The sequence below is a fragment of the Microtus pennsylvanicus genome, chromosome 3 (assembly GCF_037038515.1).
Source record: "Microtus pennsylvanicus isolate mMicPen1 chromosome 3, mMicPen1.hap1, whole genome shotgun sequence".
Taxonomy (NCBI): domain Eukaryota; kingdom Metazoa; phylum Chordata; class Mammalia; order Rodentia; family Cricetidae; genus Microtus; species Microtus pennsylvanicus.
In genome coordinates, this window is record NC_134581.1 from 66,581,716 (window position 1) to 66,595,672 (window position 13,957).

The 13,957-nt window shown below is 37.9% G+C and overlaps 1 protein-coding gene across 4 annotated transcripts in view; it reads left to right on the forward strand.

Moving 5' to 3' along the window:
- Dmxl2 (Dmx like 2) overlaps positions 1-13,957 on the forward strand; it is a 123,421-nt gene that overhangs the window by 59,087 nt on the left and 50,377 nt on the right. For all 4 annotated transcript variants that reach the window (XM_075965877.1, XM_075965880.1, XM_075965879.1 and 1 more), the window contains exons 15-19: positions 156-279; positions 3,448-3,567; positions 5,118-5,345; positions 7,840-9,513; positions 12,596-12,706. In XM_075965877.1, coding sequence (XP_075821992.1) covers positions 156-279; positions 3,448-3,567; positions 5,118-5,345; positions 7,840-9,513; positions 12,596-12,706 — 2,257 coding nt within the window. The remainder of the gene's footprint in view (positions 1-155; positions 280-3,447; positions 3,568-5,117; positions 5,346-7,839; positions 9,514-12,595; positions 12,707-13,957) is intronic.

Sequence of the window (13,957 nt, forward strand, 5' to 3'; positions counted from 1 at the left end):
AACATCTTTGCTTTCTCCCTGCTGTTTTCTTTCTAGTTAAATTAAGAATAGACTTTATATAGAGATTTGTGTTTTGTATATTAGTGTGGGGAAGGTGGGGGGAATGGGAAAGAAGGAATTTCAAAGATGAAAAGCTTCACTTTTCTCCTTTGTAGTGTGGCACAAATACACAGCTACTGCATGTGTTTCAAGAAGACTTTATTATTGGATATAAACCACATAAAGAAGATATGGAGAAAAAGGAGAAGGAAACAGAAATATTTTTTCAGCCATCACAAGGTATGATTTTGAGGGTAGGTGGAGACTTGTTTTTAGCTGATGAAGTGGACTGACTCACTGCCATTCCAGAACTGCCTGAAATAAACAGTGGAATCTCCTCTGGGAGGAAAAGTGAGTTTGCTTATTTTGATCATTAAAAACTCCCAGTTTTCATCATGTGTGGGGTTCTAAAGTGATCACTCAAGCTTGGGCATGTCCAGCAGTCATCTGTGAAAGCTGCCTGGTTGTCAGGGCTGGAGAGATGGTTCAGTGGTTAAGAGCATTTGCTGCTCTTCCAGAAAGCCCACCTTTGGTTCCCAGTGCCCCCCTGTTTTGGAAAGAAAGTAGGTTTTCTATGAGATCTTTAGAAAACAAACAGTATAATGTTTAGTTTCAAAATGTTTAGTTTCAACTTCAGAATTTCACATGAAGTATTTCTTTTAGGAATTAGGATTTTGTATTTATAGCAGTCCTGCTGTATTAAAATGAAAAGGCATGTACTGCTCTAAGAATTCATTCTCTGCAGTGAGTGCCATTTTAGTTTACCAAGGGTTTCCAAACAGTTATCCCTCTTTGATGTATTTCTTATCCCTCTGTCAAATTAGGCAAAAATTTTAATTATTTTCTTTAATGCATCTTAAAGTTTTTCTCTTAAAGTTTTTCTCTTTTGTGTATAAAGTTTCTCTTTGGTTTTTCTACCAATTGTATAACTGTTTTCCTAAAGACTTTACACGTGCATATTTTTCTCATCTCATCCCTTCCTCTTCTTATTTTTGTTTTTCTAGCTTTTTAAAGAAATAAAAATACTTTATTTTATGTATACGGGTGTTTTGCCTGTATGTATGTCTGTGTACCAAGTGTGTGCCTAGGGCCTCTGTAGGTGAGAAGAGAGCATTGGCTCCCCAGGGACTGGAGTTAAGGGTTGTTGTTGAGCTGCCATGTGGGTGCTGATAACTGAACCTGGCTCTTCTGGAAAAGCAGCTGTTACAGCTAGGGTTTCTGTTACTTTGATGAAACATCATGACCAAAAGCAAGTTGGGAAGGAAAGATTTTATTTGACTTACACTTCCACATGAAAGTTCATCGCCAAAAGAAGTCAGGACAGGAACTCCAGCAGGGCAGGAACCTGGAGACAGGAGCTGATGCAGAGGCTACCGAGGTTTCCTGCTTATTGGCTTGCTCAGCCTGCCTTCTTATAGGATCCAGGACGACCAGGCCAGGAATGGAACCATTAAGAAAATACCCAGCAGCTGGATCTTTTGGTTTCAAGACAGGGTTTCTCTGTGTAACAGCCCTAGCTATCCTGGAACTTGCTTTGTAGACTAGGTTGGCCTCTAACTCACAGAGATCCACCTGCCTCTGCCTCCCAAGTGCTGAGATTAAAGGCGAGTATCACCACTGTCTGACTCCAACAGCTGGATCTTATGGAGACATTATTTCAATTGAGGTTCCCTCCTCTCTGATGACTCCAGCCTGTGTCAAGTTGACATAAAACTATCAAGCCTAGTAGCCAGAGCTCTTAACCATCTCTACAGCCCCCTACTGCATTTCTCAAGGTGATATTTTTGCTTACATTATCAAACTAGTGAAATAAAAATCTTCAGAATCATAATAAATAGTTTTTTTATTATTTGCCTAAAATACTGGTTGTTTTTGTTTATTTGTTTTTTTGAAACAGGGCTTCTCTGTGTGACTCGGGCTATCCTGGAACTCACTCTGTAAATAAGGCTGGCCTTGAACTCACAGAGATCTGCCTGCTTCTGCCTTCCAAGTGCTGGGGCTAAAGGCATGCGCCACCACCGCCCAGCTAAAATACTGTTATTTTTGTTTGTGTTTTGTTTGAATCTATATACAAAGTAGGTTTGCATATTCTTGTGCACATGAATGGCTGGGGACTAAATTCAGGTACTCGCACTTACCTGGCAAGCATTTACCAGCTGAGCCACCACCACCACCCCTGCTGCCCAAAAGTTTTCATTTTAAAAGAAAGTTTATATTGTTCAATGTAGGTCTCATTTTCACTTCCAAGGAACACAGCTGTGAACAGGAAAAAATGTACCCATCTGTGAAATTCCTATTTGTTCTCTGTGCCTTCCTTTACCACTGTTGCTCTCTCAAATTACTTACAAATCTTTAAAAATGTTAATTTCATGTAAAAAAGCATAACAGGATAAAAAATTTTCTATCTATCTATCTATCTATCTATCTATCTATCTATCTATCTATCTATCTATCTATCTATCTTTGTATGTGTGTGCATGTGAGGTCAGAGGACAACTTGGGTTCTGATGATTAAACTCAGATCTTCAGGCTTGGCAGCAAGTTCTTTTACCCCTGACCCATCTCACTGACCCTCACGTTTAATTTTCAATGCCTGATTAATGGCCTATCTTTGGATTCCTTTTGTGTTGCCTTTATGTATTTATTAAATTGAAGTTTTATTTAATATTGTGTATGTATGAGAGAGAGTTTTTAGTGTGCATCTGGAAGGGTACGACTTTGTGGAGGCACTCTCTCTCTCTCTACCTTTTCGTGAGTTCTGGGAATTGAACTCAATCTTGTGTGACAAACTTGTTTACCCATCAGCCATATCACTGACCTCTTTGTGTACACTTGATAGAGCCTGATTAGATTTGATAGCTCTGTAGCTTTTGACACAAAAATTATATTAAAAATTAAAAACCATCCTTAAAATGAATTCTTCCTGTATGAGTCCATTTTCTAATGTACTTCAGTAGTCTAGTGCCATAACCGGTTTAAACAGAGAGATTTTAGCTGTGATTTTGGTCTAAGGTTGAAAGACTGTATCTGATGGTAGCAGAGTCCTAGGGCCAGCTCAAAATATCACATAGGAAGAGATAGGGAATAAACCTCTTCTCTTTGCCTCTTAGAAAGCCACATTATGCAACATAGTGTCTTCATCCTGACATCCTTATCCAATCCTACCACCTTCTAAAGGCCCCACTCTGAAAACTACAGTCAGATAATGTTTCTACCTTCTTAGTACCTTAATACAGTGGGAATTAAGTCAGCAAGAATTTTTGAAAGGACAAATCATATTCAAGTAAATCACATTTTGCTTTCTTTTCAACTTCTGTGCATATATCAAGAGGTTCTTTTTTATCTTTAAAAATGTTTTTCTAATCCTACAGAAAAACATTAATTATTCTCTTTCTCTTTGAATAATAGGATATCGCCCACCACCGTTTTCAGAAAAATTCTTTTTAGTAGTCATTGAGAAGGACAGTAATAATAACTCTGTTCTCCATATGTGGCACCTTCATCTTAAATCTGTACAAGCGTGTTTAGGTAAGTAATTATGTACTGTTTTATACAGGGATGATGCAAAATAAAAATACTTTATAGTAAATTCTTTAGATTGGCTGATTCTTGATGATGAAACAATGAACTATAAATTGTGTTGATGATGAGAGTAAGAATCTCTGCCAAGCTTTATTTATTTTACATTATTATTACTATTTTGATGTGTTTGTGGGGGGTGGGGTCTTGTGATATAGCCTGAGCTTTGATAAAGCACAGCCCAAAATACTTAGTCTCCTGAGTGTTAGGTTTAGAAGATCTGTACAACCATGCTGAGCTTCAGAAACTGACTGACCCTGAAAAGAAACCAGTTTGTGGGCACATTAGGCACACTGGAAATAAAAAAAAGAAAGGTTGGCTGAGTTATTTTTAGTTAACATTTATCGAGTATTTACTGCCTGTTTGTGATGCCATGTCTTAAAAGTGAGCTCTGCTGGTACATTTTTGTAGACTCTCATTGTTCTGTGATACACTGTGTATCAGCTTAGCATTATGAGAAACAGTTGCTGTTTGGCAAAATATAATTAAACACCTGAAGTTAGCATTAAGAAACACAATAATTTCTATATGCCTTACTATATGCCTTACTATACACATTTAGATTAATTATAAAGCAAAAAAAATGAATTTGGGGGGCATTATTTGGCACTCAGTAGCTTTTAGCTAGGAATTCATTGAGCTGTATTTCCAGGCCAGTTTTCTTTTTGTTTGTTGGTTTTTTGAGGCACAATCTCATTATATAGCCTAGGCCAGCCACAAGCTCACTCTTTAGACTATATTGGGTAGTTTTTTGTTTTGTTTTTATACTACTTTTTGAGAGCTAATTTAAAGAATTGCATGGATTGCCATATTAGGCTGACTCTGTGGGTAATAGGGTATTTTACATAGTTTTGTTTTTAACTTGTATATGATACTTAACTGTTTTTGTGGATTGCCGTGTGACATCTCAATACATAATGTTATGTGTCATCTTTGATTCAGTGTAGCTGCCTCATCATCTCAGACATTTGTCTTTTCCTTGTCAAGGTGAATCTACTTTAAACTAATTAGTACAAAGTACTAAGAAGCATCAAAAAGATCCTATTATTTCTCATAATTACATTACTAACCAGTTTTATAAACATGAAATAAGTGTCTTTACCTACTAAACAATCTCACTAGCTTACTAGGTTGCTTATTAAAAGTACAGATTACTGAGCTCTGTCCCAAGTTGATATAATTAGTGTCTCTGGGGTTAGACATGAGAGTTTGTGTGTTAGTGCATTTAAGGCGTAGGAGTGCTGTGCTATGTATGTAAGTTAAGGTTTTAGACCTCATATGTTGTGGTTTTCCCCTGACATGTCCATGTGAAGGAGTTAGTCATGGTAAAAAAAGAACCAAATAGTTTAAAAGTATATCTTCTCAAGGAACCCATAAGGAATCTGAGAATTGTCTCCTAAGAAGTAGAAGTACTTCCAAGAAGCTGCATTTCTTAGAGAATAAGAAAATATCCTCCCTCATATATAGTGTGATGAAACATCTCAAATGTGTTTGCACAGCCAAAGCTGCAGAAGGGATCTCATCTGACAGCCTGCTCTCAGTACCTGGACAGAAGAAGGTGGACTCTTCTCCAGAAACGCCCCCGAGTGTGAGCTCCATGCCTCACTCATCGTCAATTGCCAATCTCCAAACTGCTAGTAAACTCATTCTGAGTTCCAGACTGGTGTACAGTCAGCCTCTGGACCTACCGGAAGCTGTCGAAGTAATAAGAGCAACACCTTCAGCAGGTAGTGTTCTTGAGACTGAGCAGTGGTAGCTCAGAGTCTTGTCTTCTGATGTGTGCTACAATGACATTGACTTAGTTATCACTTATAGTGATCTAACCATTTACAAGCATGTTTTGTTAATAATATTTTTTAATGATAAATTTAGTTTTTTGGCTCTCTTGACCATGCTCATGTGGAGGAGTAGGTAATGGTTAGAAGAAACCAAACAGTTTAAAAGTATATTTTCTCATGGCAACAAGGAATCTAAAATTTATCTCCGAAGAAGTGGAAGTATTTATAAGAGGCTGCATTTCTTCCCCCTCCCCCGCCTTCCTTTCTTTTTTTTTCTCATTATGTAGCTCATGCTGGCCCTGATCTTTTGGCTTCTTCCTGTCTTAGCCTCCTGGGTGTTGGGAATACCTTTTTCTTTAAAAGTATCTATCAAATCTTGTTCACACATACATAATAAAGGTAAAACATGATTATCACAGAGTGAAGCCTTAAAATATAGGGATGGGATGCCACAACATAATACATGTGTAGGTCAGAGTATATTGTGCAGGAGTCAGTTATGATAGGTTCAGAGATCATACTTAAGCTATGAGATGTGGGGGCACGTATCTTCAGTACTGAGCCATCTAGATATGAATATAATAGCAAAATGAGCTTCAGTAGTTCACAGACAAATGTATTTCTTCTCTGAAGTTTTGCTATCATAGTATTTCAAAATATAGACAACATACCTCACATTAAAATATGCATTTCAGGACATTGAAATGGCTGTGCAGTAGAGGCATTCTCTGCTTAATGACCTGAGTGTACTCTCAGGTCCTAGAAGGTGGCAGGGTCCTCCACGTGTACACCCTGACACATGTGCACCTGCACTCATATACTGGAAATAGTTTATTTTTAAAGATATATCATCTACCTATCTATCTATTATTGGTCTTTCTATCTGTCCCCTCTCCACCATCGATATATCTTATTTTCAGAGCAGAATGTGACTGGCCTGTAATTATACTGACTTTAGCAAGGCAGATGAGGTAGTTTGAAGGATTGGACTGGAGGCTGCATTTGAAATGACTTGCCACTTGTGGAATTCTAATTGGAGAGTTCCTTGGATAATGATACTTGTTGTGGGAGCTGTGGGCTGCATTCTGCCACCCAGCTCCCGGCCACCTGGCTAGCTTAGTCCCCGAAATAACAACACACAAATTGTATTCATTTAAACACTGCCTGGCCCATTTGCTCTAGCTTCTTACTGGCTAATTCTTACATCTTGATTTCCCATTTCTATTTATGTGTATAGCACCCCAAGGTGCGCTTACCGGGAAGATTCTAGCCTACATCCATCCTGGGTTGGAGCTTCATCGCATCTGCCCGGGAGAGTGGAGCATGGTGTCTCGCATCTGAGCTCACTTCCTCTTCCTCCCAGCATTCTGTTCTGTTTACTCCACCCACCTAAAGTCTGGCCTATCAAATGGGCCAAGGCAGTTTCTTTATTAGCCAATGACCTTCCTCCATCAGATACTGACAAACAAAAATGGAGGTTCAATCTTATTTTGATTTCTGGTGGATACTGAGTATGGGGTGTTCTTATCCGTCCCTCAGACATATCTGCATTCACAGTGGAAAGATTACCTTGAGAAAAATTTTATTATGGGCTTTTGTTTTTGATGCAGATCTAGACAAATCTTTTTATTTATTTTTGGTTGGTTTTTGATGGAATCTTTGTAGCTGAAGCTGTCTGAAACTCATTGATGTATTTTAGGAAATTTTTGAACTTATAATCCTTTTGCTCTGCCGTATAAGGGCTGGGGTTGTAGGTATATTTCCCAAATACAAAGTTTGTAAAAAATCTTTTAAAATCTTTTTAAAATCTTTTAAATATGGCTGTCTGGTTAAGAGCACTTGCTGCTCTTCTAGAAAATTACAGTTAAGCACCCACATCAGGCGGCTTATAACCTCTTGTAAATACAGCTCTAGGGATCTGTCAACTTCTTATGGCCTCCAAGGTCACCTGTACTCATGTGCATATATACAAACTTGGACATATACACATACTCATACACATAACTAACTAGTAAATATTTAAAGATACTTGGAAAGTTTGGCATATGCTCATTTGTTTATTGAAGCTCACAAATAATTATATTTACAGAGGCCTTATGAAATGTTTTCAAATGTTTCATAGACAGTAACATCCCAAGTCAAGTAATTACTGTTCCCTGTTATTTATATGGAACAGACTTATGTGACTAAATGATTTTTCCATTCTTCCAAAGGTATTGATAGATTGGAACTTGTATCCAGGTTTTAAGACCCCAAAATATTAGTCATTATCTTATGTTTGGAGATAGATGGGAAGCGTTAGTGATTATAGACAGGAATGACATGTGAGGGTTCTGGTTCAACCTTAACAGAGGGTGAATTAAACTGAGTAAGAGATAAGATCTACTGATCTTACATTTTGTGGTTCTCTGATTATGACTGTTTTTCTTTCCCTTTTGTTAAGGTCATCTGAGTTCCTCTTCAATTTATCCAGTGTGCCTTGCACCTTACTTAGTGGTTACAACTTGTTCGGACAACAAAGTACGCTTCTGGAAATGTTGTATGGAAACTAATTCACTGTGCAATACAAGTGATGGGAAGGAAACCTATCACTGGAGGAGATGGCCCCTGATGAATGATGAAGGAGAAGATAATAGCAGTACTGTGAGCATTGTGGGAAGGCCTGTTGCTGTTAGCTGCTCATACACAGGCCGCCTGGCAGTGGCTTACAAGCAGCCTGTCCACCACAACGGTTTTATTTCTAAAGAGTTTTCTATGCATGTCTGTATATTTGAATGTGAATCTACAGGAGGATCAGAATGGGTTTTAGAACAAACGATCCATCTTGATGATTTGGTTAAGGTTGGGAGTGTACTTGATTCAAGGGTCAGCGTTGACAGTAATCTGTTTGTGTATAGCAAATCAGATGCCTTTTTAAGTAAGGATAGATACCTTATTCCAAATATCAAGCATTTAGTACATTTGGACTGGGTATCAAAGGAAGATGGCTCTCACATTCTTACAGTGGGGGTTGGTGCTAATATCTTCATGTATGGAAGACTTTCAGGAATTGTTACTGATCAAGCTAACAGTAAGGATGGAGTAGCTGTCATTACTTTACCACTAGGTGGTAGTATCAAACAGGGAGTTAGGTCAAGATGGGTTCTTCTCAGATCTATAGACTTGGTATCCTCTGTGGATGGCACACCTTCACTGCCTGTATCTCTTTCTTGGGTAAGAGATGGGATATTGGTGGTGGGAATGGACTGTGAAATGCATGTGTATGCCCAGTGGAAGCATTCTGTCAAATTCGGAGACATTGAAGCTGACAGTCCTGTTGAAGAGACAGCGATACAAGATCATTCTGCCTTTAAATCCACTATGTTGGCAAGAAAAAGTATTGTTGAAGGAGCAGCTATCACTGATGATGTCTTCTGTTCACCAACTGTAGTTCAAGATGGTGGCTTATTTGAGGCTGCACATGCACTGTCTCCGACTCTCCCACAGTATCATCCCACTCAGCTGTTAGAACTGATGGACTTAGGGAAAGTTAGAAGAGCTAAAGCCATTCTCTCCCACTTAGTAAAGTGTATTGCTGGTGAAGTTGCAATAGTTAGGGATCCTGATGCTGGAGAAGGAACTAAAAGGCATCTGTCTCGGACCATTAGTGTGAGCGGCAGTACAGCAAAGGATACAGTTACCGTTGGAAAGGATGGCACTCGGGATTATACTGAGATAGATTCTATTCCTCCGCTACCACTACATGCATTGCTTGCTGCAGATCAGGACATGTCCTACAGAATTTCAGAGGAGAGTACCAAAAAGCCACAGAGCTATGAGGCTCATATTGAAAGTCAAGCAGAGGATCAGTATTCAGAGCTGTTCCAAGTCCAGGAGATAACAACAGATGATATCGATTTAGAGCCAGAGAAGAGAGAGAACAAATCAAAAGTAATAAACCTGTCACAATATGGACCAGCTTACTTTGGCCAGGAGCATGCTAGAGTACTTTCCAGTCATCTAATGCACTCAAGTCTACCAGGCCTTACCCGCTTGGAGCAGATGTTCCTGGTAGCACTGGCTGATACTGTGGCAACCACCAGTACTGAGCTTGATGAAAACAGGGATAAATACTCAGGTAAATTGTCTCACCATAAATGTTAGGTTTATTATTAGTAAAAATACTGTGCTGTCTGTGTAATGACTTACATGTTGAGTTTTTTTTTTCTTTCAAGTCTTGTAGGGAAAAAGACTCATGGATAATTACTATAAACTATACTTGATTGTAAAAAAAGAAAATTGAGGCAGGCTGTCACTTGTGTGTGTAACGTACAGATTTGTGAAGTCTGTATGCATTCTATGAGTACTTATATTCAAACATTTGTCTTAGTATTTCAAAAAGATTGATTCCTAATGATGTTTTCTTTGAGTGGTAAAAATGATCCCTTTTTTTCTTTTTTCTTTTTTTGTATCATGAAGCTTTTAGGGATATCAGAAATCAGCTTGCTTATTTTTCCATTTGAGGCATAGATAGTTTTTGAAAATGGTTTATTTTATTTGGTGAATGTTTTTCTTACATCTGTGTATATGCCCTGTATGCATGCCTAGAGCCTGTATCAAATCCCCTGAAACTGGAGTTACAGTTGATTGTGTGTGCTGGAAACTGAATCCACGTCCTCAGCAGGAACATTAAGAGCTCTTAAATGCTGAACAATCTTCAGCCCATAAATGACTTTTTATAGCTATATAAATTTGTGCAAAAATTTCAGACATTTAATGTAATGTGTATTTTGCCATTTGAAACTAGATATCATTCTTTCCTGTCCAGCTAGTTGAAGGCCATAGGTTTGATTATAAGCAATGACATTTGCAAAGGAAACAAAATTATTGATCATGCATTCATTTGTTCATGCACTAAATATTATAGAGGATTTAGGGATTACTATGTGTTAGGTACTTTATCCCATTTAATTATAATCCCCTAGTGGATAGGTGGCTAATTCTCTCTCTTTCTCACATGAAGGTAATAATCCGTAGAAAATTTAAGGGATTCATATATAATCAGTCATATAGGCATTATATGGCAGTTTTAGGGTTCATATGTGGAAAATGTTGCTTTCAAGCCTGCATTAAATCACTTTGGGAGTGGGGATAAAAATGTTTGCCATAAGCATAAATATTGTTGACAGGTTTAAGTTCTCACACTATAGCCCTACAATTTTCCTTCTGTGGATTTAAATAACCAGAGATCTTAGAAGGTTTGCTTGTGACACACTTTCTAGAAATGTTGAGAAGTAGTATTACACAGTTGTGGGAAGTGGGGCAGTACCATCCCTAGAACGGCTGTAAGCCCTGCACAATTGATACTGTTAGCTGTTTTTCTCTGGGGAGTTAGAAAGTAGGGTTGGGGGCTGGAGAGACGGTACAGCCATTACGAGTGCTTGCACTTTTGTAGAGGACCCAGTTTGGTTCTCAGTACCCACACTGAACAGCTTAGAACTGCCTGTGATCCAGCTCTAGAATACTCTGGCTCCTTAGAGCTCCTTGTGCATTTTCACTCATGTGCCCATACCCATACGGACACACAGACATAGGCATACAGACATACACACAAACAATTTTTAAAGAACATAGAAAAATCTTTTTAAAAGTGTATACTTTTTGTAATGCATGAAATAGTTTAAACTCTCTGATACAAAGTTTTATCACTCACATAAAAATAAAAAAGATGTTATTGTAAAAAAAAAAAAAAAAAAAGTTTTATCACTCACTTGCTAATAGTATATATGATTCTGGTCACAGTGCACGTTCATGAACTAGACAAGGCAGGAATGGGTATTTTCATTTCATAGGTGGGGAATTGAACTTAAAGTTGAAATAATTTGTATATCTCAGTCAAAAGACTCTAAGAGACCTTTTCTCTTTGTTCTGGTGAGACAGCTTCTGTCATATTGATGTCCAGTTCACTGGCACATGCTCTCATATCAGTTCTCATGGATCAGTGTGCTCATTTCCACTTCCTGTTTGGGCCTTTTTCTTAGCCCGTGAACACTGGCGCATGCTCCTTTCTCAGGGCCTTTACATTTGCCTTTCCTGTGCATAGAATGCTCTTCCATATCTATACATGGCTCATTCCCTAACCTCAGGTATCTGCTCAGATTTCATCCCATTGTAAAGTTCTTCTTTGGCTCCATTATATTAAACAGAACACTCTTGATTCAGCACATCCATCTCTCGGTCCATAGCATTTATTTCCCTATATGCATTAAATTACTTTACCTCTGCCAGTCCTGTAGTGGTCTTAGACACTATACAGTAGATATAAAACTGCTCGGTGTGTAAATGGATGAATGCATATAGGAAGCAGAGCTGAAACTGCACCTCAACAATGACGTATTTTGATTTCTTCTGGAAAATCCTTTGCCTCTGGGGACTCCATCATTTGCTGGCTTAGGTTCTGTCAGTGCTTTTGCACTGTAAAGTAAATTTGTGGAGTCAAGCTAAAGATTCAAGTTGCTCTTTCTAACCTAACACTACTAGCCCAGAGAATAAAATTTCAAATCTTTGGTAGTTTTTGGTCAAGTTAAACAGCCTAGAAAAATGTTAGTTTCTTAAATTATTGTAACAAAGATTTTACTTTAGTTAAATCTGTCAGTAAAAATCTCAGTTCATAAAAAAAAAAAAGTCTGCCAAGAGTTGTAAACTTACTGTTTTAGTTACTGTTCTATTGTAGTGAAGAAACACCATGACCAAAGCAGGTTTATAGAAGGGAAGGTTTTTTGGGGCTTCCAGTTTCAGAGAGTGAGCCCATGACCATCATGGTGAAGAGCATAGTAGCAGAGAGACAAGCAGTAGGAAGGCATGGCGCTGAGCAGAAGCTGAGAGCTTACATCTGATCCACAAGCACAGTTACACACTTCACTAGATTTCAATGTTTCTTTCATTTAGTATGAGTAAGTATAGGTACGACTGTTATTTGTACTAATAGGTAACTTTATTTTTCCAAATAATTTTTCACTTAGTAGTTTTAATATTTGTGTCTTATAAAGATACAGATTTTGTAAAAACACTAAATTATTTGCAAAGGAGTACATTAAAATACATATATTTTGTGCAGATTATTGCAAAGTTTAATGTTCAATTCATACCTTTTGAATCTGTGGCTGTTCAATCCTGTTGAATCTCTTCTTTCTTAACATATTTTCTTGTTAAAATTGCAGGAAGAGACACCTTAGATGAGTGTGGTTTGAGATACTTGTTAGCAATGCGCTTGCACACATGCCTGTTAACATCACTGCCTCCTTTATACCGAGTCCAGCTCCTTCATCAAGGTACTCTACTTGCTGTTTGAATCTTTTTACCCCTTTGATTTAATGAGGTGGTGGTGGGTGCGTTTGTGTCTTAGCAGCAGGTGAATCATGTGACAGTAGCCTGAGATTGTCATGTATTTCTTGTTTCTGTCCCGCAGCTCTGCCCTGCTCTGTGACTGTTGTTCCTACAGTAGTGGTAAAGTTGTAGTAGGAGATGTATGCCCGAGGCTGTAATAATGCAGTGTCTCTATGGGACAGCTCTGAAGTTGTCTGATGCCTTCTCTTTAAAAACATAAATTTTATTCTTTGTGTTGTTGTGTCTCTGTCCCCCCCTTCCTTTTCATAGGATCTCTCTGTGTGTCACAGGTTGGCCTTGAGCTCTTGGTGATCCTCCTTGAGCTTCAAGGTGATGAGGCTATGTGCATGTTCCACCAGGCCACACTTTATTAATTTTTATTTAAGTATATATTCTTTGTTGCTATCAAGGAAAGTTAATGTTTCAGGAAGATTTCCCATATTGACCTAGTACATTTGCTTAGGTCCAACATGTTGCCACACCCCTGATTTGAGACAGATATTTATCATCCTCCTCCTATAGAAACAATAGAATTTTAGTGTGACTTCCCTAAACAGGATTCTTTATAAGCATTTAGACTCCCAGTCTGGTTCTCATTTCTTTAGACTGTATGCCCATTTGGGGTTTGGAATATGGTCATTAGAATCCCAAGCTTGCTGGACTGTTGTCTTTACTACTTTGCCTTCTAAAATAGTCTTTGAAAATAAGAGCTAGTTTTTTTCATTTATGTTTAATTTTTGGTGTCTTTTTGTGTATGAGTGTTTTGTCTACCTTCCTGTCTGTACAAGCTTGTAAGAGCAGTCAATGTTCTTAGCCGATGAGCCATTGCTCTAGCCACACAAGATTTATTTTTATTTTTATTGTTTTGGAAGTAAAGTCTCACTGCATACCATGCTCTTGTGGACCCAGAGCTTGTGGCAGTTCTTGTTCTACTTCCCAAGTGCTGGGATTACAGGCATTCCACCATGCTTGGCAAAACCAAGATTTTGCTATGCATTAAAAATATTCTTCATTTTCTTAACCCTTATTTTCAAGACATTTAGATTTTCTGGTTTTTAAAATTCAATGATCATTGCAATGAATTATCTTACAGTTTTACATAAAATACTTATATTTAATATTGTTATTTTTCTTTATATTTTAATCTATGTGTTCTGATTATTTCCACATGTTATTTTATTAATTTAACATTTTTG